Source organism: Centroberyx gerrardi, chromosome 14, assembly GCF_048128805.1.
Source record: "Centroberyx gerrardi isolate f3 chromosome 14, fCenGer3.hap1.cur.20231027, whole genome shotgun sequence".
NCBI lineage: Eukaryota > Metazoa > Chordata > Actinopteri > Beryciformes > Berycidae > Centroberyx > Centroberyx gerrardi.
Genome location: NC_136010.1, coordinates 24899972 through 24925495, shown reverse-complemented (window position 1 = coordinate 24925495; position 25524 = coordinate 24899972). Strand labels below are relative to the sequence as shown.

Genomic DNA, 25524 nt, shown 5'->3' with positions numbered 1-25524 from the left:
AGTGGCTTGATACGGACATGGCAGCCGTCGATTGCTCCCACAGCCCTCCGGAATGCCTGGTGTCTTGCCAGCCCTGCAAACCCATGAGACACAGCTTCAAGGTCTTCCGGAGTCTTCGGGAAGTGGATGACCCTGTGCCTGATCGCCACCACCTCTGCTGTCACTCTGTGGACGATGCGGTGGACAGTGGAACAGGGCATCCCAAACACTCTAGAGACCCCCCGATATGATGCCCCACTTGACAGCCAAAAAAGGAACACCAAGGTTTCGATTGTGGCACCCCATCCATGACGCCGATCTTGGCTGAGCAGGTCAAGCAGGACTGCCAGGGCCTCCCGACACAGCCGGATATCCGGACGGGTGTCGTGGTTGTCAAAAAACCTCTCCAGCACAGGCACTGACAGGTTTATCCTGCAGTACTGGGGTCTCTGCATTGGAAGAAAAGTATCAAAGTTATCAAATAAATCATGTTAAATTGTGGAGAGTTCATATAAAATTAGTGTTGTATCTTGACAGTTACTAAAGAAATAGTTTCTTCAAGGTAGTAGATTTTGTTTTTCCTCTTAAAAGCCCAACATTACTACATGTATGTACATTCTAGTCATTAATCAAATAGCCTACAGTAGTAGGCCTATTGAACAACAGCACAGTAACCCAAATACTGGTTGTCACAATCATAATCAAGTCTGTGTCACCACATCAAATACATATATATATATGTCTGTCTCCAATATATAGATATATACAGTATATACTGTATACATATACAGTATTCTGTATATACACAATATTAAAATCATCTTTTATGTCTGTGTCATCACATCAAATATACAGTATATGTACAGATACATATTTGATGTGGTGACAGACATAAAAGATTACCTCAGTGATTTCCTGATTGCGATAACCAGTATTTGGGCTACTGTGCTATTGTTCAATAGGCCTACTACTGTATTTGATTAATAACTAGAATTATTACTTGAATGTTACTAAACCATGACTAGAACTAAACTAAAACATTTTCTAGTGTAACATTACATTGTTGCCTAGGTTTAGTGGAAACTGCCACACAGCAGCTAGCTAAAAGTTAGCTGTTATGCATAAAGCTTTAAATAACACTTGATTTATCTAGCCTCCTTACCTGACCACGGTCTCCTGCAGAGCTCATCATCAGGTAAACCAAGTGACGGCGAGCCTGGCGGTTCTCAGCCAGTCTCTCCATTTCCTCCACTATGAGGTAAATTAAATAAGTAACCAAAACAATCGTGAGATCGCTCAACTCCATTTTTCCGTGCTTTTGTAGCGTAGCGAGCGACCGGTATTTACTGCTGTTTATCGTCTGGAGCGTAGGGGCGGGAACTCGCTATGACGTAGAAGGGAATCCTCTGTAGACCGTCCCATTTTGGGCAGTTGCCGCAGGTCCAGGTCCAGCCTAGCCTTGCTCCTCCGTAGGCCACACCTACGTGGGCGCGTCCTTCGAAGGAGACGGCCCTGGAAATGGGACACAGCTTTTATCTAGACTGTACGGTTCACCACCAAAATCTAAACTGATTGGGTCAAGGCTATCTCCCACCAAACTTCAGCCAAATCTGTTGGTAACTTTTTGAGATATCTGCTAGTAACCCTGTCCAGGGGGATTGGTACATGTGGTTAATGTTTGTGGACATGGGGTTGAGCAGAAGGAAGGGGGGACACATCCACTGCACAGATAGACAGTGAGGTCACCAGACTGAGACTGACATACCACATAAAGGTCTAAGGTCAAAAATGCCCCTACTTTGTAACCAACAATTAATTAAAGTCGCGATGAAACGGCATTTCGAGAGTATCTAACTTCCGTATCGTGATGTATTTCCGAGTGAAACAGGAAAGACAGGCGGGACACAACGTTGGGAGGAATTTGATTTGAACGTTGAAAAGTGGGCGTGTCATAACACCCGAAGACACACCGAAGTACCATGCTGTTGCTAGCTAGCTAACTAATGAATCTTAGCTCTGTGCGCTAAAAGTTGAAGGGGTTGGATGTCATGATATTATTGGTTGAAATTGGTTGAGTCCTGTTTACGTAAGCACACGGCATATTTTGTTTTACAGGAAGAAAATATGATTGAATTTTGATATAAGAATACAAAGAAATTGATTTTTTGTATTTTTTTTGGCATATATTGTTAAATAGGTGCACAATATGACCGGGGATGTGATCTAAAAGGGTTAAAAAGGCATTTTTCATTTCATCTCGACTTTAACAACTTAACATGTAACAATATTAAAACTATTAAAATGTATACTTCCATCAGATGGGTGTTCTATTTTGAAAACAAACATTGATACTCATTCATTTGATGCATACACTATTCAAATCTAGAGAAACAAACTTTGTTTTTCCCAGTTGCCTAAACTCGCTTTCCTGGTGTTTGATTACTAGTGTAGTGTTACTACTACTAGTGTGAAAAATGCCATAAAATGTGCCATTTTTAACTATAAACGCTGCATATATTACACTGTGCACAATACATACAGAACAGAGACTTATGTGGACATCAAACATTAATATGGGTGCTGACTTATTGAATTTGATGATTAAATACAAAGTAATTGGTTTAAAACAGTATTTCTACCTATTTTCAAATCTCACGCTTTTATTTTGAAGGCTAAATGGCCAAACCAGGGCTGTGGCCGGAATGGATCGCTATTCCCTCATTTGTATTTCCCTATATAGTGCTGCTCTATTAGTGCACTAATTAGCGGTAAATCACACATGATTAAGGAGTGAATTCGCATAAACAAATGTTTCAACTAACATTTGACAAGTTACCAATATTCCTTCAAAGCCAACCATATATGTGTCACTAGCTGACATTAAACAGAAAAAAAATATTCACCGATGTTCTCATCTAGGCGTTTTCCGACCTTATGTCGGTGAATAAATATTCTATGCATCGGAGTTGTGTGCGGCTACTTTTTTCTGTTTATTTTCACACAGCCAGCACTTCGCCAATCCAGGTGTGCGGTTTCCTTCACGTTTTGGACTTCTCACTAGCTGACATTACCAAAAAACACATTACAATAAGCTATGTACCGTATAACTTGCAGCTAGAGATAAATACCTACCTGAACAGACCTTCATGTTAATGTTAGCGTAACAAAACGTGCACTTATAATTAATTATGAATTGGCAGTTACAAGAAAACATCTTTAGAATAGCTTGACATCTTTTTGGTACCAAAAAAAGTTTATTTACTTGCATTTGTAAACGAGGTTTAGTGAAGAAGAGGATGCCATCATTATAAAACCACGGAAGGGTTACAACTTCGTTGCTTGGTAACGGCCAGGTGACGACAGACTCGCAATGCATTTTGGTATACTTTCACCGTTTTATTGACCAGGCTTGTTCACTAGATATTACAGTGCATTGTGGGAAATATGTAGTGCCCTCAAAATCATTCCACAATATCATTTTGCGATTCGGACACTAACAAAAAATGTCTGACGTACGTATTAGTGCCCTAAAACACAGATAGTGATCCATTCCGGCCACAGCCCAGAAGTCTTGTTTCTGCTAATTCAAGCTAGTGTGGGCGCGTGCACACATGACGTATTTTGAAATAACAGTTAGAGTGGCGATTTCAGCTAAATAATGGCGTAAATGTCTTTTCGAGTCACTTTGGGATGTTTTGGCTTCCGGAGACTTGCATTATGCTGGACGAGCTGCATGGAGCTATTTTATGGTTATTTTCCGTTATTTTTTGAACCGTGAGGTCAAGTCAAGTCAGGTCCCCAGCAACTTAAGTTGTTTTGGAGAAGGCTTCTACGCCGCTCCGCCGTGGAGCTCAGGGCGCTGTATGGACTAACATACTTCACCTGAGTTTCAGCTGGTATGGGGGTGAGTAGATAATGACTGAATTTTCATTTTTGGGTGAACTATTCCTTTAACAACTTTACTCGCTCGCTTCGTTGATTCCGCCATTACACATTTTTTTTTGTTTTTATTTCAGGAATGGGAGGGGATGAGAGACGCTTTTAAACAACGAGGGAGGAGCCATGGTGAGCTTCGTTCAGGAGCGGAATTTTACAAGTTTTAGAAAAGAGGTGAAAACAGCAACACAGCTGCTGCTGTGTGGATATTGGTTTATATCATTATGTCTCAATGAAATCTCCACATAGCACACACTAGTTTCAGGATTGGTTATAAGGTCTGATATCACTTATTGCAGGTTTAAGCCCCAAACGTTTTAGATCAGTCCTGAATATTTTATGATGAGGAAATATCTATGAGTCAATTTTTACATAGGCCTGGTTGATGATTTGAATTGAGCACAATGTCAGGAAAAGACAAGGCAGGATACCCTATATGAATCTTCTTCACTTTTTTCAGAGGAAGAAGGAGGTGGGACATTTGTTAGATTTATTTAAACAAGGGATTGATTATCCAAATATATAAGTTCATGTCAGGTCCATCCTCCTATTCAACTCTGTTTGGGCTGCTGCATAAAAACGACTTCCCTCCATGTGAAACATTTATATTATTTTCAGCATGAAATGTTTTTTCCTTGAAAATGTGTTTTACAATGGTATTTTAAGTTTGTACTTATATATATTTTACTGTTGCATTCTAAACTCCCCCAATTACTTAGAATGGATTAGGCCATGGCGTAATGATCTTTGTTATTACAGCTATGATGTAACATGGAAAAAATATCAGCTCTCTAAGAAGATCAGAGGTGAAATCATTTGCTTCTAAAAAGATGTTACATTTAAATGTAACAAACTAACAAAAGTGGCTTGCCTTAGGTTACATGTTAGTGAAATACATGGAGCCACAACCTTTGCTTAAAGGAATAGTTCACCCAAAAATGAAAATTCAGTCATTATCTACTCAGGTGAAGTTAGCTCTGCCATGGTTTGTTGGCCGCAGCCTCACTATAACTTCAATGGGTTTTTGAATGTGGTTTTGGACTGATGTCGAAAATAAGCTGTGTTTAATGCAGGCCTGTATCCTGTCTGCCTGTATCTGTATGTAATCAACAGTACTTTAATTAATTTTACAGCATAATTGTAATCCATATTAGTAAAATGCTAACGGTCCGCTAACCTGTGGAAAAAAAACTGAAATACAGCAGAGGTGGACTATTCTGTGTTATGACGTGTTATTGTGTGACAAACCCATTGGAGTTCAATTTGTAAGTCAGTTAGCCATTTGTTAGCAACTTACTTTATTAGGGTGCATAAAGCCTTCAAAATTCAGGAATAGGATTTTTAATGGTTTATTTTATCTATTTATCTTCTGTATCTATCTATTTATTTTATGTTTAATGGGTTATTTTAACTTTCTTAAGCTTGTCTTACCCACAGACCTTATTTTTAGGCTTTTAGCCAAAACCCCATTCAAATTCTAATCACTTTTCAGCCGAGGGAACACATGGCTCAAAAATGCTAACTCACTTACAGGTTTTAGGATTCAAAACTGGACCACCCTATTGGGCATCGCTGATCTTGGGGCAGGAATAGTGTACTGTATGTACATATATATATATATATATAACATGCATGCTACCCTCATATCAGTTTATTTAATACAGGTTATAAAATGCTGCTCTTGGGGCAGGAATAGTGTACTGCAGGTGTATGACATGTTATCCACCATCAGTACCACTATCAGTCTATTGTATACAGAGTATTGCTGCTGTTGGGGCAGAAACAGCGCTCTGGGAACCAGTTCATCTTGACCATTATGTGTCCTGCAACTAGATTCCCTGAGGAAATTCCCTTACGCAGAATCACCGCTCTAGTTGTCAAAGCCCTTGTCAAGTTCTTTTCTACCTTTGGTCTACCTAGAGTTTTGCAGACAGATCAAGGCACAAATTTCAAGTCAAATGTTTTTAAGACACTGGACGTTAAACTCAAGGTATCAAGTGCATTCCATCCTGAATCTCAAGGTGCACTAGAATGGCTTCACCAAACCTTGAAATCAATGCTTCTGCCTTGACTCTCAGAGTTAAGGCAGAAGATTGGGATGAGGGCGTTCCCCTTGTCTTGTTTGCAATCAGAGGAACTGTCCAAGAATCGTTGGGTTTTAGTCCGGCTGATCTGGTGTTTGGTCACTCTGTTAGGTCCTGCTCAACTCTCAGGTGTGTCCCAAAAAGATACCTGAGCCTCTTTTGCTAGAGCCCTTGTTTAGCCTGTCCCCCTTTGATGATACCTTGTAATCAGTCTGTCCTTTGTGTTTTGTGGGGAGGGACTAGGTAAATTGGGGTACCCTGTACATTTAGCACACACAGGATTGTTTCTGTTAAAGACACTCGGTAAGATTGCCACTCCTCTATTTATGTTTAGCAGATAGTGTAGATAGCCTTTTGTTTGTTTTAATTTAATAGGTAGAATCTTTATGAGGACTAGTTAGTGTGGGTTTTGTTTTATTCAGTTCTTTGATTTGTGGCAACACCTGTGGTCCTTTCCCCTTCCCGCCCTTTCTGTTTTGAAGTTCAGTGTCTCCGAACCTGAATCTGTGTGCAATGGTCAATTTGTAAATAGAAGTATACTTAGTATCACTATCACTGGGCACTTTAAATAAATCCACTAACACCACTCTTTTTGTATATAGTAATCTGTAATCTGTTGGGTTGTGCTACCCCCCCTTATCCCCCTAGACCCAACTAGGGGTCATATCAGTCTACTGTAGACAGGTTATACAATGCTGCTCTTGGGGCAGGAATAGTGTACTGTAGGTACACCATAGTGTACAGACCCAGTCACCTACCGTTAAAGTTTGTAGGGCAGCGAAGACGAGTTTCTGTCTACAAATCCCCGTTACTGACTGTGGAATGTTAAAGGATAACACTGGTGTTTTTTAATGCATTTCTTACCGTCAACAAATTCTATGAAAATAACAAAATCAGCAATGATTTTGTTTTGCCAACAAATCTCGTCCATGTAGCCGGTGCCCAATGAAGCCATGTCCCAGCAGCCATAGAACTCCATTGTATTAAAAAAACTATTAAAAACACGTCAAAGAGCCATGCCGTTGCTCTGGGCAGCATATTTCATCATCACGATGCACCGGGCCAGCCGACTTTTTCCTCAAACAACTTCATAAGCCAACCGTAAACACGTTTTCCATCTCAGGAAAGTAGTTCTGTAGCACCGAAAATAGTCCCCGGCGTAATGAAGAATTTGTTCCCATTTGAATTTGATTTGGTAATAACTACAACAGTCTGACTTTTCGTGGTAACAGTTAGCAATTTTTAAAATTGAAACTATGTCTTTGTGAGCTGTATTTCAAGGTTTTTAGCTTACAATTGGAGCCAATGACTTTCGGGTTGAAGGCTAAAAACGGTACGTGGGAAGTCAGAAAGTAACGGGAGTAGAGCAAACGCATTTTGTTATTTTCATAGGATTTGTTGACGGTAAGAAATTTATTAAAAAACACCAGCCTTATCCTTTAAGTTTCACTTTTGTTTTCACACTGACTGTGGATTGAGCACATGCTGCTGGTCTGCTGTCTGTACATCTCCAAATTACAGACATGACATGATGCGACATCAGGTGCATTAGAGATTTAGACCCATTTCTACACATTGACCAACTTTTGATTTAGTGCCTCTGAATGGGAAACACTGCATCTCACAGTCAAAGACGCCCTCTAGAGGCTATCTGACGAAGCGCACCATCTCACTAAGCGTTACCTGATTGACTGATTGACTGACTGACTGACCTGAATCTGCCTTGTGATGCCCTCGGCTGCACCGTGTGAAAAACATTATTCTCCACATCCCCTCTCACGGAGCACAGGAGCAAACGGATAACAGAAAATCGCTGATTTTGGGGTCATATAATGGCCAGGAAACTACACAACCCAAAGTTCAACATAATTTTAATTTATAACATGTTAGCTAACTAGCAACAGTAGACCAAGAAGCAAGCACTAGCTAGCTACATTGGTGTGCAAAGTTTCATCCAGTGCCATCTGGATTTTTATAAAACATAATCTGCCATGTGTATCAAATTTTCAGCAATCTGTTTTAACAAAAACCGAAAACATAACTTAATGTGCCTCACAATTTGCAGCCATCGCGGCACTTTTACTTGCTGTGCAGTACAGATGCAGCAGCGACGAGCCTGAACTGTTCCTGCAGCCTGGTAATAGGTGTTACATCCTATGAATTAAACTACAAAAACAGAGACAAAGTTAAGAGTGCTGTAAGCCTATTTTAGTTTAAATGAAGCAGTATTTCTCCTTGATAATATATTGTTGATATATTACCTCCATCACCTCTTTCGAACTGTGTCTGTGTTCTCTACTAGATGGGCATTAGTCAATATAGACCTTACTGACTGGCCAGATTCTGTAAGATTGTTTGAGTTGTGCCATTTCCCCATAGCAGGAAAGTGAAGGGCCATTTTGTCCTAATTGGATAAAAATGAAATTAGAGGGCTACAGTTTTTCATCACATAGAGGAAAGTGCCGTTTGCCAGCCACCACATCCTCACTGTAGCATGAAACGGATTGCATTGGGCTGATATCATCGGGTCCCATCGTCAAGTCCCTACATGGCAGCCTCCTTTCATGCCGTGCCATGAGCATTTGGAAAGTGTCACTTTTAATCAAAAAACGGCAGTGCTGATGATTGTAATCGGTCCACTTGTCACTCGGATGCCCTCATCAACCAGCTAACTGAGGCATTATAGATCCCCAACTTTGAACTGACTGAATTGCTTAACCGCAGCCTTCCATATAAACAGTGTAATAGCTAGGAACTAGTATAAATAATAAGAGTAATATGGCTGCAGAATAGATTGAGGTTTGTATGCTTGTTAAAAATGAGTGAATTAGATCACACCCTACCACAGTACCACAGAAGAATCTAGAAAGCAGTGTGTGCCATATAATTTTCCACCTCGTTGCTATTCTTCAATTTGTTGGTGAATTCTGCCAGAGGGCTTTATGTGTTGTCCAAAAGTTCTTTGTGCTGTTTGAGCCCATTAGAGAGCTCCCAGGTGGCCGAGCGCTCTGGTTTGGTGGGGCATTAGTAACTTGATTTATGATCTAACAGGGCTTTTTGTGTTGAGTGAAACCTCTGTAAAGCCTTTCTGGTGATGCCTACACTGTCCTCCTCTTTCAACAGATGATCTACTGCCACTGGCCTAACCCGATATGTGATTTGCAACAGTATATAGCTTATTTTTAAGAAGCTTTAGTTTTTTTAATCTCTAGAATTTTTTCATGATTTGACAAGAATTTTAGGAGAACATCTTCACATTTCAATGTCTACCTCAAGTAATGATGATATACAGTAGTTTGGATTTACACTATAGTTACTGCTCTGTTCATGGCATCCATGCTATGAAAGTGTCAATAACTTGACAAATTTGATTTGGTTGTGTCCTATAAATAATGTCGAAATCAAGGCCAGGTTGGGTTGGATATGGCTCTAGTGTGTGTGTGTGTGTGTGTGTGTTGCAACCAATCAGATCGCATGGATTAGGTGTCATTTCCTAAATGAGGCTCATCCTCTCTCAAGCAAAGTGTAATTGGAAGGAGGAATGGATATCACAGCCAAACACCATCATGTAACGAGAGGATGATGAATGGATTGTCTTGAAGGAATACCGTGAATTTTTTCATTGTCCCATTGGTCCCATAGCCATAAAGAGATAATAATACAATAATATATTAATAATACAATAATACAATAATAATACAATAATAAATTAATAATATAATGTAAAGACATAGTAACAACAAGTACCTTGCTAGTGTGTGTGTGTGTGTGTGTGTGTGTGTGTGTGTGTGTGTTGGGGGATAAGCAGGATATGAACCCTGGTTCGGGTCAGGGAGGTTGGGGGAGGGCTCGTCAGGATACGAACCCTGATAAAATCCACCTCACGAATGTCTAGGAAGAATACTACTATGTAGGCTAACTAGGGTTTACAAGCTCTGTTCACACGTTGAACATGTTGGCATCTATGAGACAGACCTCCCCACTGACAAGAGTGTCTGTATAAATAGCTGCTGTAGTCAGAGGATTAGTGTGAGAGAGAGCAAGGTTTAGATTAACAGCCTCTCTCAACTGGACAAGCAACGAGTAACGACTATCACACACAAACACATACACAGAAATATTGCTTCAAAGAGTTGGTATAGGGAAGTATAGGGAAAAAGGGATCACAATCACTTTTTCTCCATATGTTTGGCCATAATGGTTTCACTGAATCAGTCCAGCTTTTTGCCTGCCATGTTTTTAGCAGCAGATGAGATGACAGCATGGTGGTGGAGCACTGCAGTGTCAGGTGTGATCTCCGCATCCTTCCTTGTTTGTCTCTCTGCTCCTAAAGCAAAGGCTGGTCAGAGACTCAGTTATGTTTGTGACATCCAAATCTATCCTCCTATGGAGTTTTGATAATGAAGGAGCTATTTTATTTGTGATTGTTAAGTTTTGTTAATTCTTGTTTGTTGCACTGGTGTATTTTATTTTTCTGTGTATGTATACATATATGTGTATATATGTATATATACTGTACGTATGTGTATAGGTATGTAATGTGTGTATGTATGTATATGTGTATATGTGCATGTGTTATGTATCAATTCACAAAAGCATTGTCAGTAATATTTATGTGGATATTGCAGCAGCTAATGGGGATCTAAATAAACAAACAGGCTGTAACAGGATTACTTGTAGCTAATCCTATCAGATCTATTCTAAAGATAAGATAGCACTTTATTAATCCCCTTGGGGAAATTCAGGAATTCTGTAACATGTAGAATAGAAGCAAGGTTTCTTTTTTCCTGATGTAAGACACGATTGTTAAATTGTCGACTCTCACTACCATTTGTATTAATGCTGATTTGAACTTGATACTGTGGTGCTGTAACTCTCAGACACACAGATGTGGTAGTCACATTTTTTGTTTTCCTCTCCACTCGCTCCAGCTAGAACTATATTATGTGCAACTTGGGACCAGTGGTGGACTGGGACAAACAAAATGGCCATGGAAGTTTGACCCAGACTGGCCCACCACAACCGACCCACAGATACTCCACCCACCGCCCCACTTCTCACAATATGGACACATGTAGAACAAAGTATTAGTAATCTTGAAAAAATAAAAATTTAGTATTTTATCTAGGCTATGGGGTGATAGATTTTAATTGACCATATAATAAAATAATCTGCTCCTTTTACCATCAGCTGTTGACAAGAGTAAGCAAAAGGATAATGCAGATAGCCAACTGCCTACAAGTGTGATGCAAGTATATGTAGTGCATAGCTTTAGGCAGCGGCCAGACAGAAATGGCTGAAACATATGACATTCGTATATGGATCTGTCACTTTCCATTCTTTGTCCAACTGGAATGCTCAATGGAGGTGTGGTGTAAAAGGCAGGTGGATAATCTGTGAACACAGAAACACCTATAGCTACGCTTGCTAGCCAGCCAACTAAAATATCAACATCAGATTTCACAATTTGAACATCGTGTTCCTATACAACCAACCTGGAAGAGCAATCGCTGCACTAATATTTTGCTAGGCCATACTAGTCCTGTTTCTGGATTAGGACTAGAGTATGGACCGTAGACTGTAGGTATGGACTAGATTATGGACATGAGAGTGTGCAACAGTGATAGAGCCTCTGAGACAGCTGTTACATCAAGATGCTGAATGGAAATGGACTCCAAAGCAAGACACAATAATATAGATAATTCAGCTGTGATCATTGGAGATAATACTCACTGGGATCACAAGGGTTGTATATCCCATAACTAGGTTGACATGGGTGACTCAATCAGTAGAGATGACCCAGGGAATCCCTAAGGCTTAGTAGCAAATCAGGATGCAACCCCTCTCTCTAGCATGCAAGGCGAATGAAAACATGCGTGCAAAGGTTACTACAACAGCTTTCCACTTAAGTATTAGAAAGCAGTCTCTGTATTGGTTTACAAGGAATCTATTGGATTATATCAAGCCCTTGTGCAAGGTAAAGCACTTTAAACTCCTAATGAAGGAGGAAAGCCAAACACATGATAATTTCCTATGACTTATGACCCTATCTATGGTCAAAACGAAATTGAGGTATTCTGAGGCCCTTAAGAATCTTTTCCCAGCCACAGGAGTGCACCTGAAGCACACCTTCTTTCCCTCTATATCTAAAATAGTGGCTTCAACAGCTGTCTTTCCAGGCTGTTCACAGCAGTCGCGAGTCAGGATTTGATGTTGCAGTCCTTTGTGCCATAATCCAAGGTCAGCATTCATACAGAATTCCAGTTCAGTTGTCCAACGAATGATGTACTAACTGACAAATATATGACTATAAAGGCGATGTCATCATAAATCTACAGGACCATTATTTGTTTGACTTTAATATGGATTCACAGGACAAAACATAATTGATAAATGTGTTTTCTATTTTAAGATATCTGGTAATTTGTTTAGTAGTTGTTTTTTTAGCTTCTTTAACACATTTTGCTGAAATGTCTTTGATGGTAAGTAGACCCAAAGATGGCATTTTGAGGATGGGGGATCAACAGATAAATTCAAGTGACATTTCTTGCACAATAGTAATTTACAGCCGTTTGCATAGAGTGAAACTATTCAAATAGTAGTGACACCTTTTTCTCTAGATGATATTACTCAATACTGTATGATCTCTGAGGGTTAGGGTGCTTCCTTTCAAAAGGAAATTGCACATTATTTGTCACCTGCTTACAATTGTAACCAGTAATTCTCCAACTCGGTAATCTGATTGCTTTCAGTTACTTTTGGGTTATTTTGTCTCAGAAATCTTTGTAATATGGAGTTAAACAAAAAATGCATTCTAGTTGGCAGACTGTAATTTGAATGCTCCTGTTATGATCATCGACAATCAAACCATTATTTCAACATATGGGACTGCATCATTAGTGGGGGATGACATGTTTACGGTTGCCTTGTTATTTATACCACTGTTTATGAATAAATAGTTTACCTTTTGCATGAGAAGTGGTTCTTCTTCACTTATTTTTCAATAATTAACATTTGGCACCCCATACTGTAGCATACAGAATATGTAATCATTTTTTAAATATTAATATGAATCCATTATTTAATCCAGTAATATTCATCTATTAACATTATGCTCTGTATATGTTTCTCTTCCACTCTCAGCCAATCTCTCCAGCCTCTGAATGTTCATAAGGTTTGTGTCCATAAACTCACAATAGAAACATTGTTCTCTCAAATATGTTTTTAATAAACTCACCTACTTTTTCATAAGTATCTGTACGCTGATTGCTGTTTTTTTTATGTACTAAGATTAGTGTAATCCCATTACAGGTAATCCATTGCTCCCCAAACCTATTTGTGAGGTAGGGCTGGGATTGGTGAGGACATTAGACCATACAGATAGAAATATGATGATATAATCTATGGTAATCCAGGAGCATACATTTGGCTAGGATGCAGGGCACACAAGCTTGAGTTTGACATAGCTCTCACCGCCAAGCAAGCATTTACAAAACATGGTTCTTGGGTTGATTGGCTGAATCACATTGTCAAAACAAGGTGACATATTTGTTGCTGATTTGCCCAGATAGGCCTACTCCATCACTGGTGGGGGACAGCATGTTTACTTTTTTATTTTTGCCACTAATGCCACTAATTTCACTTTGTGTTTGAGAAGTTTTTTTTCCTCATATTTTCCTTTAATTTTGCCTTCTTGGGAACTATCTGCCCTTCGCATTCTTCCTGGTTGTACAGGCTGTGGCATATAAAATATTTTTTCAAAAATATTTTGTCCATATTTAAGTTTGTTTCATTCAGGAATATTAATCTGTTGTCATTCTTAAAAGTGTGCTATATGCAAGTGTTGCTCTTCCACTCTCAGCCAATCAGCGCAATGCCAGTTACAGTCTTCAGAAGCACGGCAGCCAATCAGAGTCTTCGAAACTTCGTTTCGACGTCATTAAGCGGCTTATTGGAGCAGGTGAATGGAGACAGAGACGGAGACAGGCTGGTTTATACCGGAGATAGGACCGGACCATGACAACATACTCAACAGGACGCTTATGTGTGTGTTGTAAAAAGTAGATTTTGTTTACTTGACGGGATATCAAGGGGCCGTTCTTGCGTTTTTCCAGAGCCTGGAAGCAGAGATTGTGAGTTACCTCAGCAGCCAGCATGGAGTCCGGGGACAAGGTAAGTTCTCTATAATCAGTGTAAGACATGTTGGCACTTAATACTGACATTATTAACTGTGGAAAAGAGGCTAGCCTAGCTGTTGACGAAGATGACATGTGCCCTCATGTTTCAGTTAAGGTGGCAGGTAATAATACTAAGGTAATACTGAATTATAGCCTACACACACACTTACACCCTTGGGTAATATAATACTAAGGTAATAGTGAATTAGCCTATACCCTCGGGTAAAATAATACGAAGGTAGGCTAATAGTAAGTAGTTTACACCCTCAGGTAATATAATACTAAGGTAATAGTCAACCTAGCCTAACTAACTTTCTCCCAAAAGTAAATAGGCTACTATGCTGTAATGTTATTAATGTATACCATGTCAAGAGTTACAGTATCAGGCCTGTATAGTTTGCTTCATGTACAGTAATATACACAGTAATAGTACACTGGTTGTACTTTCAGTTGAGACAAGATGTTGCACCTTTAAACTGTTTCTCATGTATAATACAATGCTCTCTGAAGATGCCTGCTTACGCTTTTTCGCAGGAAAAAAAAAAAAGCACCATTTCCCCGCTAAGTAACATTACACACCACAAACAAACAAACAAACACACACACACGCTATTAGGACATATATATTAGGACATCCTTCTAATATATATATATATATATATATATATATATATATATATATACAGTATATTCATTCTACATTCCAAGTTCAAACATATTACATATATTCAAACATATTAATCTCAAAATGGAATTCAAATCAGTGAGTAATTTTTGGATGGGTGAGTTTGAGGATGTTGTGTGAACAGATCTTAGCTTCCAATGGATCCAGATGGATCAGGTGAATTTAATTGCTCTCCAAATTTCCTCACTCAAATATAATTTGAATGAGAAGGCTGTTAATATCTGCCAGTCAGTATCCAACACTGTTCACACAACCATTTAGAGTTGTATTGGTGTAGCACTTTATAAAATCATATATTACTTTACCAAGGTAAAAAGCACATGAAATAGTGTGATGTTTTCCAGCAATTCAGAAAAACTGAAATGAACCTGAAAATGAATCAATAAGTCACTTCCCAACATCATCATCAGATATTAAATGAAACTTGAAAGATTCCACAGGGAAACTGTGTAAAGATATCAGCTATCTAGAATGTCTCAATAATGTCTCAACCTAAAATGCTTGTTCTTTCACTTTGTTGACCAGATCCTCAGACACATGAAATAAGGAGTTAATCAAACATGTATAATGAGTGTTGCAATGTGAAACACACTCCACATAAACACACACCCAGCAAACGCATCAGGGCTTTTGAATGGCGGTCTGGACATGACACATCAGTGACAGGCTTGATCCTGCACAAAGCTGCTGCTGCTGGTCAGAGAGCATGCAGCCAGATTAAAAGCTGATGTAACCCTGAACAGAGCCGAGGGCTGTGAGGGGAGCTGCACACAGAAGACTTTACAACTTTACAACTTCACAAAATTACAACTTTAGTTAGGCTAATTATTGCTGTGTCCAGTCATCCCATTTTATAGGATGCATCTTTGGTGGAACACCGTGACAAAATAAAAATAGCAGTGGTGTGGAGAACGGTGTCTGAAATCATGGGTGTTGATGGTGGATGAAGAGAAATTTACATGCATATATGGTCTAACGTTCAATCAGTATTTATTTAGTAGGCAACCCAAGGCTTTACATGTCCACCACCAACACTGCTTCCCTCACTACTCTTCTGCATCTTACCCATGTATAGTAACTGAACAATTAAGGGTAGCCTAATTTAGTGTTGCCTGCATCAAACTCTCCGCCCTGATGTGTATATCCTAAACTAAATTCTCACCTGCCATGTAATGTAGGACCAACTGAACTAGACAAACTCCTCAAATGCACCGTTTCAGTTTATGCATTGTAGACTAGAGTGACAAAAAAGGTGATTGACTTGCATGCCGACATTGCTCTTTATCTTATCTTTATCTTCTCATTTTGCCCTTGGCAGGTCTTCTGTAGGCTCATTGCCCACAGATAGGGCACAGCGCAAATGGACACTTGACATTCACTTTTTCTAATTCTATGAACTTCTTAATAGACGATGAATTAGGCAGATAAATCAATAAGAAAATAATTTCTCACCATATGTAATTCAGACTATAGTGTTTCTATTTTATGTGTTTGTAAATGCAATCTGATGCTCCTGGTTAAGAAGCAAGAACTCAATTTCCTTTGGAACAGAGCAGAGGATTTATGAATGGATTCATTAAAAGAACCTTGGATCAGAAAATGCACACGGAACTGTGTGACAGAATAGCATTAACCATTTAAAATTTTCACATTTTGTTAATTTACCGCTGTGAAATGTCTGATTTCTTAGTCTAGAAAGTGAAATAGTCTTATTTAAACAAAGGATACGATTATTAACTGTAGGACCTTTATGCTGTTAATGTGTAACTTTTATTTTAAAATGCAGACTTTTATCTGCGTTTTTCTGGTCATAACATCAGGTGACACTCCCACTGATGATGGCGGTGGGGACAGCTGTGATTGGCTCGCTACAGTTTGGCTACAACACTGGTGTCATCAACGCTCCACAGAATGTGAGTATCTACCATTTTCCATGTTAAACATAGCACATACAGTACATTCAGCATGAAAGGAACCTATATGTAGAACCATTTTACACCACTAAATATTATCATTGTGAGGGCCAAACACTAACATACACTGAGGACATGCAATAGTTTTCTGTGATTGGTTAATCTAAAAAAAATGGTAAAACCAATATGTAGTATTTTCCCAATGTTTTGTTTGTTCTTTGTTCTTTAAACTTTCTTTTAAGTTTGTTCTTTAAAATGTGGCAATAAGTACACACACCTGGCAGTGAATTCATGGAAAACAGAGTGTCCACATGTCTCTAGCTGGATTTCCATCCAATATTTTTATGTGAATTATGATATATATTAAGTTAGAAAGGCTCAATGAAAAAAGCTTATTTCTTAGTATTGCAAAAACTGGTTATGGTCACAGTGTGAACACAGTAAAAATCTGGTTGTAGTCTGGCTTGGGCTCTCAAAATGCTGCTAATGTGCAAGCTCTTTTTGGGGTTAGGGTTAGACCATGTGGGGACCATGTGGACCAATGCGGGCTCCTCTCCTGCTTGTGATATTCATGGACAGGATATCAAGGTGCAGCCGAGGTCTGGAGAGTGTCCAGTTCAGTGGCATCAGAGTGGCATCTCTTCTGTTTGCAGATGATTTTGTTCTTTAGGCTTCTTCGGACTCTGATCTCCGATGTGCATTGGAACAGTTTGGGATGAGGGTCAGCACCTTCTAGTGGACTCTTATATTCCAGAGTGCTGAATGGGCAGTTAGGAAAAGGATCTTGACTTATGAGGGGCGCGTGTAGTCAGGGTGTCTGATAGGCAGGGCGCTGGGGCATTGGATGGGGAGACTTTGGAGGGATCCCATGCTCAGGCTAAGCAGTATCTTATATGCACTAGGGTTGTGCACATCATGTGGATAAGTATAGATGTTTATGACGTATGTATGATGTCTAATAGTCACGTATATATTTATATAGGTGCAACTATGTGAGCCAACTGTTGTGTGAACTGTACTGCTTAGGACGCAAGACAAGTTTATTAGAAATCAGACATTAAAGTTTTATCGTATCTATCGTATCATGAAATGTGAGGCCATGGTTCTCTTCTGGAAAAAGCGGCCTGTCCCATTCAAGTGAGAGGTGACCAGCTGCCCCAAGTGGAGGAGTTTCTTGGGATCTTATACATGAGGGAAGGTAAAAGGGACTGAGAGATTTACTGCCAGTTGGGTGCAGCGGCTGCTGTAATGTGGGCATCAGAATATTACCAAGTGCATTTCTTTGTTTTTATTTTTGGACAGCATGAGATATGGCCAACATTAGCTGAAAACAAAGAACAACAACTTGCTCCATAATAATCAGTTATTTCAAGCCTTTCCATGTTTCTGGTTGATGTTTTTTTTTGTTTTGTTTTTTCAGCTAATGGAAACACATCTAATTAACATTTTATTTTTTGTGACATTTGCGTAAAATTTGGATGAAATATAGCTACTGTTGACATGTGTAAAGCACATCAGTGTGTATCTTTGGGAAATACTGCGAATACAATACAATAAAATAAAAAAAACATTTTTCCTGTTGCTTATGGTATGTCCATCGGCTACATTAAGTCTCCATATTTACCATCATTGTGTGTTGGGAATTCTCAACTTCAAAATGACTCTTTCCCTAAGCTACTGACTCTTTTCTTTAGCACTAAACTGTGTTTTGTGTGCACATGCTTGTGTGTCTGTGTGTGTACTTCTTAGTACACCTGACTAGATTGGGGCCTATAAATAGAGCTGCGTACAGATGACCTCAGCCTGTGCAGGGATCAGCAAATACACAAGCTGACTGGTCTCTATTCCTTCCTGTAAAGCAGTGGTTCTCCATCCTGGGCCTCGAACACCACAGCCCTGCTGGTTTTCTATCCTACCAGCTAATTAATTGCATTCACCTTGCATCCCAGGTGTAAATCAGTCCCTGATTATATGCAGCGAAAACCAACAGGACTGTGCTACTCCAGGACCTGGATTGAGAACCACGGCTTTAAGCTTAAAGCTTCTGTCCATTATTCTGATTAATACTATCATTTATAAATCACGCACATAAAAACCCAGTCATGGTGTTTGTTGTCCTTTCAACTTCAGTTGTATGTTCCTAATTGGCTTTCCAATGGAAGACAAGCTCATTGTCAAGTTTATAGGATTAAGGGGAAAGAATTATATAACTGCTGCCATGATACAGCTAATGCATGGTGACGTTCTTACACACACCTGATTTACGGTACTAGTGGGTTTTGGAATAAACCAATGCACAATGTCCACTATAGAACAGTCCTAATTTAAATTTTGATTATCTATGTTTTACCTATCACTGCAAAGAGTAGGTTTTTCAGGGGTGAGGAGAAGAATTGAAGAGATTTTCTTCGACAACAATGTAGACCTATATTTAAAATTGTACAGGGATACTATTCAAACTTCAAATTTATTGCTAAAATCACACATGTTTTTTTTCACATGGTGCTTCATGGGGACTACAACCCACAATAAAACTAAACTAAAACTGTAACTGAAGAGGACAGGGCTGTTTGAAAGGCAGTTTCTTTTAGATATGATTGAAACCGCATGCAGTGTTTCTTTCTTTTGACCTTAAGCGACCCTCAGTGAATAGATAGAAACACTATGTGGTGTTTAATGGGATACATTTGCCTTTAATCTGATTTAAAAAGAACTGGTCGTTTCAGTCCATCCAAAAAGCACATTGACTTAGATGGTATTGCTAACACATGCCAGCAACTTCTTGCCAGCCCTCACCCACCCACAAGTATAAATAGTCATAGATTACTGGATCTTTGGCCCACTGTTACTATGTTAGACGTCTAGTCAGCTATCCTCAACCTGACCTCAACTATATCAAGAGCAGTTTCACATTCTTTTGTCAACACTGAAAGTTTTGTTGAATATTCTCACCATCATCTCTCCACTTCTGGCCAAAACATGTTCAGTGTAAGGTGAAGATTCAGAGAACTAAATCTGTGCATGTATATATATATATATATATATATATATATATATATATATATATATATACATAATATTTTCCACCTATATACTTAGAGAGCAAGTGCTCAATGTTCAGTTTTAAGTCACTTTAGCATTTTTTATCAACTACATTCACCTCTTTAATCTACTACCCCATAGAATCATCTATATATACCAGGAAATGCTTTTGGTAGTCCTCTATGGGATTGAGTCAAAATATGGGCGATTCAACAATCAGATGCGAGGAATTGATGCAAATAGTCATAAATGAGACTCTCAAGGATGAAATTTAGCCAAGTTATAGTCTTGTTTACCTTGCTGCAGATACAAACTGGTTTAACGTTATCTGTTATTTTTAACTGTGATGCACAGTGAGCCTCAGTGCTGTGTTGTCTTGTGATTCAGATCATTGAGAGCTTCTACAACGAGACGTGGACCAGCAGGTATTCAGAGTCCATCTCTCAGAACTCTCTGACTACTCTGTGGTCCATCTCCGTGGCCATCTTCTCTGTGGGAGGAATGTTCGGCTCCTTCTCCGTCGGCCTCTTTGTCAACCGCTTTGGCAGGTAGGACAGTTCATTTGACCGACAACATTATTCATCATACCAAATGGACAGGTGCTAAAAATGTGCCATGAATGCTATTCTTTTAAAGGAGGAACTCCATGCTCATGGCCAATGTGCTAGCCTTTATTGCTGCTGCGTTTATGGGCTTCTCCAAGCTGGCCGCATCCTGGGAGTTGCTCATCATTGGACGTTTCGTAGTGGGCCTCTACTCCGGCCTCTCCACCGGCTTTGTGCCCATGTATGTTGGAGAAGTCTCGCCCACCTCCCTCCGCGGAGCACTAGGCACTTTGCATCAGCTTGGCGTTGTAATTGGCATACTCATGGCACAGGTAAGCTCCTTAAAACGCTATTAATAATGTCCTGTTGCGGCAACATGGTATTTGCTTCATTGTGTCTGGGATGTAATTTAATGGTGGCATTTGTGCTTCAGTTATCTAGCTGCAACAGTGCAAGAGCTACGGTCTTCTTGCAGTTTTCTGTAAAAGAATTTTGCAGGTTTTTGCCAAAAAACACCTGAATGAAAGTAAACAGCGGTGATGGTCTGATGAAATTTAATTTGAGAATGACAGACATGAAAATCCTACTGGCAGCAGCTTTAAAATATGAATGATGTCTATTTATATCACTTCATTGGAACATCATTAGTGTTTAAGGAATGTTAGGGTTTAGGCTTTGGGATTCCAGTGACTATAACAGAGGGAGGCAGACCTGTAACAAATGTGGACCGCTGTACCTCTGTGTCTTCTGGATGTACTGTGTTGTGTATGTGTATGTAGTGCATGTGTCTTTTGTGCAGATTTTTGGGATCGAGTCCATCATGGGGAATGCCTCCCTGTGGCCTCTCCTGTTGGGTTTTACCTTCATCCCGGCCGTACTGCAGTGTGTCCTGCTGCCCTTCTGCCCCGAAAGCCCCCGCTACCTCCTCATCAGCTGCAATGAGGAAGAGAAAGCCCGGAGCGGTGAGATGCACGCACACACAACGACACTTTGCTCCGTGGTCACTAGGGACACAACAGTATGAGAGTATCATGGTACCATTATAGTCTGAGGGAAAATCAGTTTCACAGTTTTACGATTATATGTACTAGGTTAGTCTTTTATACCTGGGACATCAGTTAATCGCTGCATCCCTAGTGGTCACCTCTCTAGTTGACTAATTTATTGAATTTATTTGATAGTGGGCTGAAAGAAGAGAGAGAAGCTGGTTTAGTGTCACAGGGTCAGAAGAGTTCAGGTAAACTAGCACCAAGGCTAGCTCTACCGCCTCATCCATGGGCAGGTAATTGAAGGAAAATACTACCTAGTCCAGGTGCTACAGCCTGTAGGATCACCAACTTGGACACACTACATGAACATAGGACAGGTAATTCATTAGAGTTGTGAGCCCACAAACAGAAGGAGAACCAACCAACCAAGAACTGTTTTGCACCTGTGTTCCGAAATTAGCCCTTTGCTGTTATACCTCCGAAATGACCTGTCTACTGGCCACACTGCTTCTTGTGTTATGGCTTTATGACCAAGTTGAAATAACCAGAAAAGCTATTTTAACTGCTTCGTCTCCCATATTTTTTCGCTCCCAGTCTTAACGAAGCTGCGGGGCACCGAGGAGGTGAGTGCAGCCATGCAGGAGATGAAGGAGGAGAGCCAGCAGATGATGAGGGAGAAGAAGGTGACCATCCCCGAGTTGTTCCGCTCCCCCCTCTACCGCGAGCCCATCTTCATCGCTATCATGCTGCAGCTCTCGCAGCAGCTGTCTGGAATCAACGCTGTAAGTCAAAGGGACAAAGAGTGTTGGAAACTGTATATCTTACTTCAATGTCAGATGAATGAGAGCCAGACAATGTACACAATCGCAAGAAAGTATTTGAAACTTGACATAGTACAGTTTAGTTCTGAAACTATTGAGGCAGGTTTAAACAAATGTTGATTATTTGTAAGTGCTGTTTCATCCAGCTCAAATGCTTGCGTACAAGTAAACACATGCACATGTTCGCTCCCACACATGTACACAACAAAACAAACATTAACTCCAGCTGTTCCCTCTGTCGTCGGCTGTAGGTGTTTTACTACTCCACCGGGATCTTTGAGCGAGCAGGAGTGTCTCAGCCTGTCTATGCGACCATTGGGGCCGGAGTGGTCAACACGGTCTTCACTGTGGTTTCTGTAAGTCCCAGGAGGAAGACGTGGGCATTTGAGGCATAAAACAAGTTAAACATTTCACTTCTCCATTTTAAAATGCTAATTTCTCTCTTTCTGTCCAGTTGTTTTTGGTGGAGCGTGCAGGCAGGAGATCGCTCCAGCTCATTGGTCTATTAGGAATGGCTGGGTCAGCAGTCCTTATGACCATTGCCTTGGCATTGTTGGTAAGTGTGTGACAGTGGATGTAAGACGACAGCATTATGTGTCATTGAATTTCCCCTTAGAGGGCTAATATATATTATATAATTTAATATAGTATAATTTTTAAAATGATTGCTAGTATGAAAGTAGTAGCGGAGTAAAGTATGAAGCTATCTTAAGACATTTACTTTCCAAATTACTAACACTTTAAAGGATGTAATTATCTATATTTTTATTGAGCATTGAGTATTTATTGCAATGAATGGATAAATACAGACTACTTTGATTTGAATTAAGCCCTTCATTTCAAGTGGCTGAACGCATCCCTGGTGTTTCTGCCCTCCTCAGGACCAGCTCAGATGGATGTCCTACGTCAGCATCGTAGCCATCTTCTGTTTTGTAGCCTTCTTTGAAATCGGCCCCGGCCCCATCCCCTGGTTCATCGTGGCCGAGCTCTTCAGCCAGGGGCCCCGGCCGGCAGCCATCGCAGTCGCTGGCTTCTCCAATTGGTCTGCCAACTTCGCAGTGGGCATGGGCTTCCAGTACGTTGAGGTAAGGAGGCGCAGCGTCAAGTCTCAAATAAATTAAAAATTAGAATAGCATTTTATCATAACCAGGCGGTCTGCATTTACCTTCATTCAACTCTAACTCTCATGTATATACTGTAAATTGTGCCCAAAGGTATAACAGTGATTATGCTTTGCCTGTGACCTTCCCTGTAGAAACTGTGCGGCCCGTACGTGTTCATCTTGTTCACCGTCCTGCTGCTGGGCTTCTTCATCTTCACCTACTTCAAGGTGCCAGAGACCAAGGGCCGGACCTTTGACGAGATCTCGGCGGGCTTCCGCCAGGCGGCCGGCCAGTCCTCTGAGAAGTACTCGGCCCCTGAGGAGCTCAACACCCTCACGGGGGCCGAATCCCCGCTTTAACACACACACACACACACACACACCTGCGTACAGCGACGTGTCCTTGTGAAGAGATTTGGGCTACATTTTTAGACCACTGGCATAAACTAGTGTTAGGGGCAGCAGCTCTTTCATATGGATGCAGTGGCATTTTGAATTTAAATCTGTTACACAGATTGTAAAAATAGATGTATGCACTGACGATGTCACCGTTGGTTCCTGTGGGCTGAGTTTGAAGTCCAAGAAGTCTTATTTCCACGCCAATTATAGGCTTTTGGAAACATTGAAGCCTTGTGCTGTGATCATCAATCCCAGTCCTCGAGGGCCAGTGTCCGCCAGGTTTTTGTTCCTCCCTGGCAGTTAACGAGCCACACCTGGTCTCAGGTAGACACAGACACAGGTGTGGCATCATTAGTAGCTACCTAGCTGAATGGGGTAGGTTACACCAGACTGTTTTCATAGAGCTATTCATCACAGAGTTGGTCCAACAAAAATTAGCATGTGTTCACTTTGAAGTTTAGCTAGGCTACCTCAGATCTGCCTCAAATATATCAATCAGCTGTAATAAGTTAATGGAAGAGTCTAAAAAATTGATTGACAGTCTTTTGATTATGTATACATTCCAAATTTCCAGTGTCAATTATATGAAATTATTAAGAAAATATATTAAGTGTATTTTCTGTTGCTTTATGAAATGTTTTATTACCTGAATTGACTGTACAAATGTTATCTTACATTCATCTCATAAGAAATGATGAACTATCAACATAAATCTATTCAGAAATGTATTACATTTATGAATACATTTATGAATTTATAAATGTATTATCACCATCTACCAAGGTGATCTATCATTTTGTAGTTACTAATTTATTAGTTATTCATTTCATAAGGTAGTCCACTTAATGACAGGACACTAATCTTTAATACTTGTTTTAGGTTGTCATTATTTTCTGTTGTGTGAAATTCCAATGCCACATTTGTCATTAAGACCTGAATGGCCTCGCTATAATTTATTCACTTTACTGAGAAACGTGAGAGAATTTGTTCAGCTGGTATTGATGATTGTCACTCTTTAAATTCAGGACAGTTTTTCACATACTGGTTATATTTGAAACACTGACTTTATCATGGCTCTACTGATGGAATCGAAACAGTGTTATTCCTGTGGTAATTCATGTTCAACATGTTACCACCAGACATTGAGTATTAAAGGGACACCTTGAAATTTTGCATTTTAGAAAAAAAAATCCTGATCTAGGACTGCTGAGGTCCCATCCAGGGTTGGGGAGCAATGGATTCTGTGTTACATAATTATAATAATCTGATTACCAACAAACACATTCCATTTACTGTAAAAAAAAAATAAAAAAAAAATTAGATAACAGTGGTTACTTAAAAAAATAGATGATTACTCAGAAACATAAACACAACATGTTTGAAAAGGGCATTTAGATTGGGAGGTTATAAACACATTAATAATGCTATACAGTTTGCAAATGGGAACAAATTGTTTAACTGCATACTCTCTAGCAAAGTTGACCAAAATAGGCGAGGTTAACAAAAAAAATACATTCCTGGCTATGAGAATCCTTGTGAATTACTCATTACATTTTAAAGCAGGTAATCATGTGTAACCTTTAATGGATTACATTTGAAAATGACCCTTTAAGCCTTGTTGCCACATGATTCATTTGAGCTGAAAGGCCACTCAGGTCCTACTTCACTGGCAGTGGAGTGTAAGAGTTTCAGAAAAAGGTTTATTCTGTTTATCGTCTGTTTATCGTATTAAGTATTCATGTAATTGACTGACATTTCTGGAACTAAAGGAGATTATTATGGGGTGTGTTTATTGATATCATCTATTCTTTGAGTTAAGGATGGAATTTGATTCTGCACACTAAAATCTGTG

At 39.7% G+C, this 25524-nt stretch overlaps 1 protein-coding gene across 2 annotated transcripts; it reads left to right on the top strand.

Annotated features, from left to right (window-relative positions):
• Positions 1-7099: 7099 nt before the first annotated feature.
• On the top strand, positions 7100-23633 carry LOC139912737 (solute carrier family 2, facilitated glucose transporter member 1-like). Of its 2 annotated transcripts, none has more exons than XM_071900636.2 (10): positions 7100-7108; positions 16682-16774; positions 20204-20364; positions 20453-20693; positions 21161-21323; positions 21945-22132; positions 22423-22527; positions 22626-22727; positions 23053-23256; positions 23427-23633. In XM_071900636.2, exons 2-10 carry the CDS (start codon positions 16697-16699, stop codon positions 23631-23633), a joined length of 1449 nt encoding a protein of 482 aa, XP_071756737.2. In that variant the 5' UTR covers positions 7100-7108; positions 16682-16696. The 2 variants fall into 2 exon arrangements, with proteins under 2 accessions (XP_071756737.2, XP_071756728.2); XM_071900627.2 differs by lacking the exon at positions 7100-7108 and adding an exon at positions 14154-14171.
• Positions 23634-25524: the final 1891 nt, after the last annotated feature.

Bases quoted from the DNA above. Each gene is read 5' to 3' on its own strand.
- LOC139912737 (XM_071900627.2), top strand. The intron at 22,133-22,422 runs GTAAGTCAAAGG...CGTCGGCTGTAG, and splicing joins AGCTGTCTGGAATCAACGCT to GTGTTTTACTACTCCACCGG. The intron at 22,528-22,625 runs GTAAGTCCCAGG...CTTTCTGTCCAG, and splicing joins CGGTCTTCACTGTGGTTTCT to TTGTTTTTGGTGGAGCGTGC.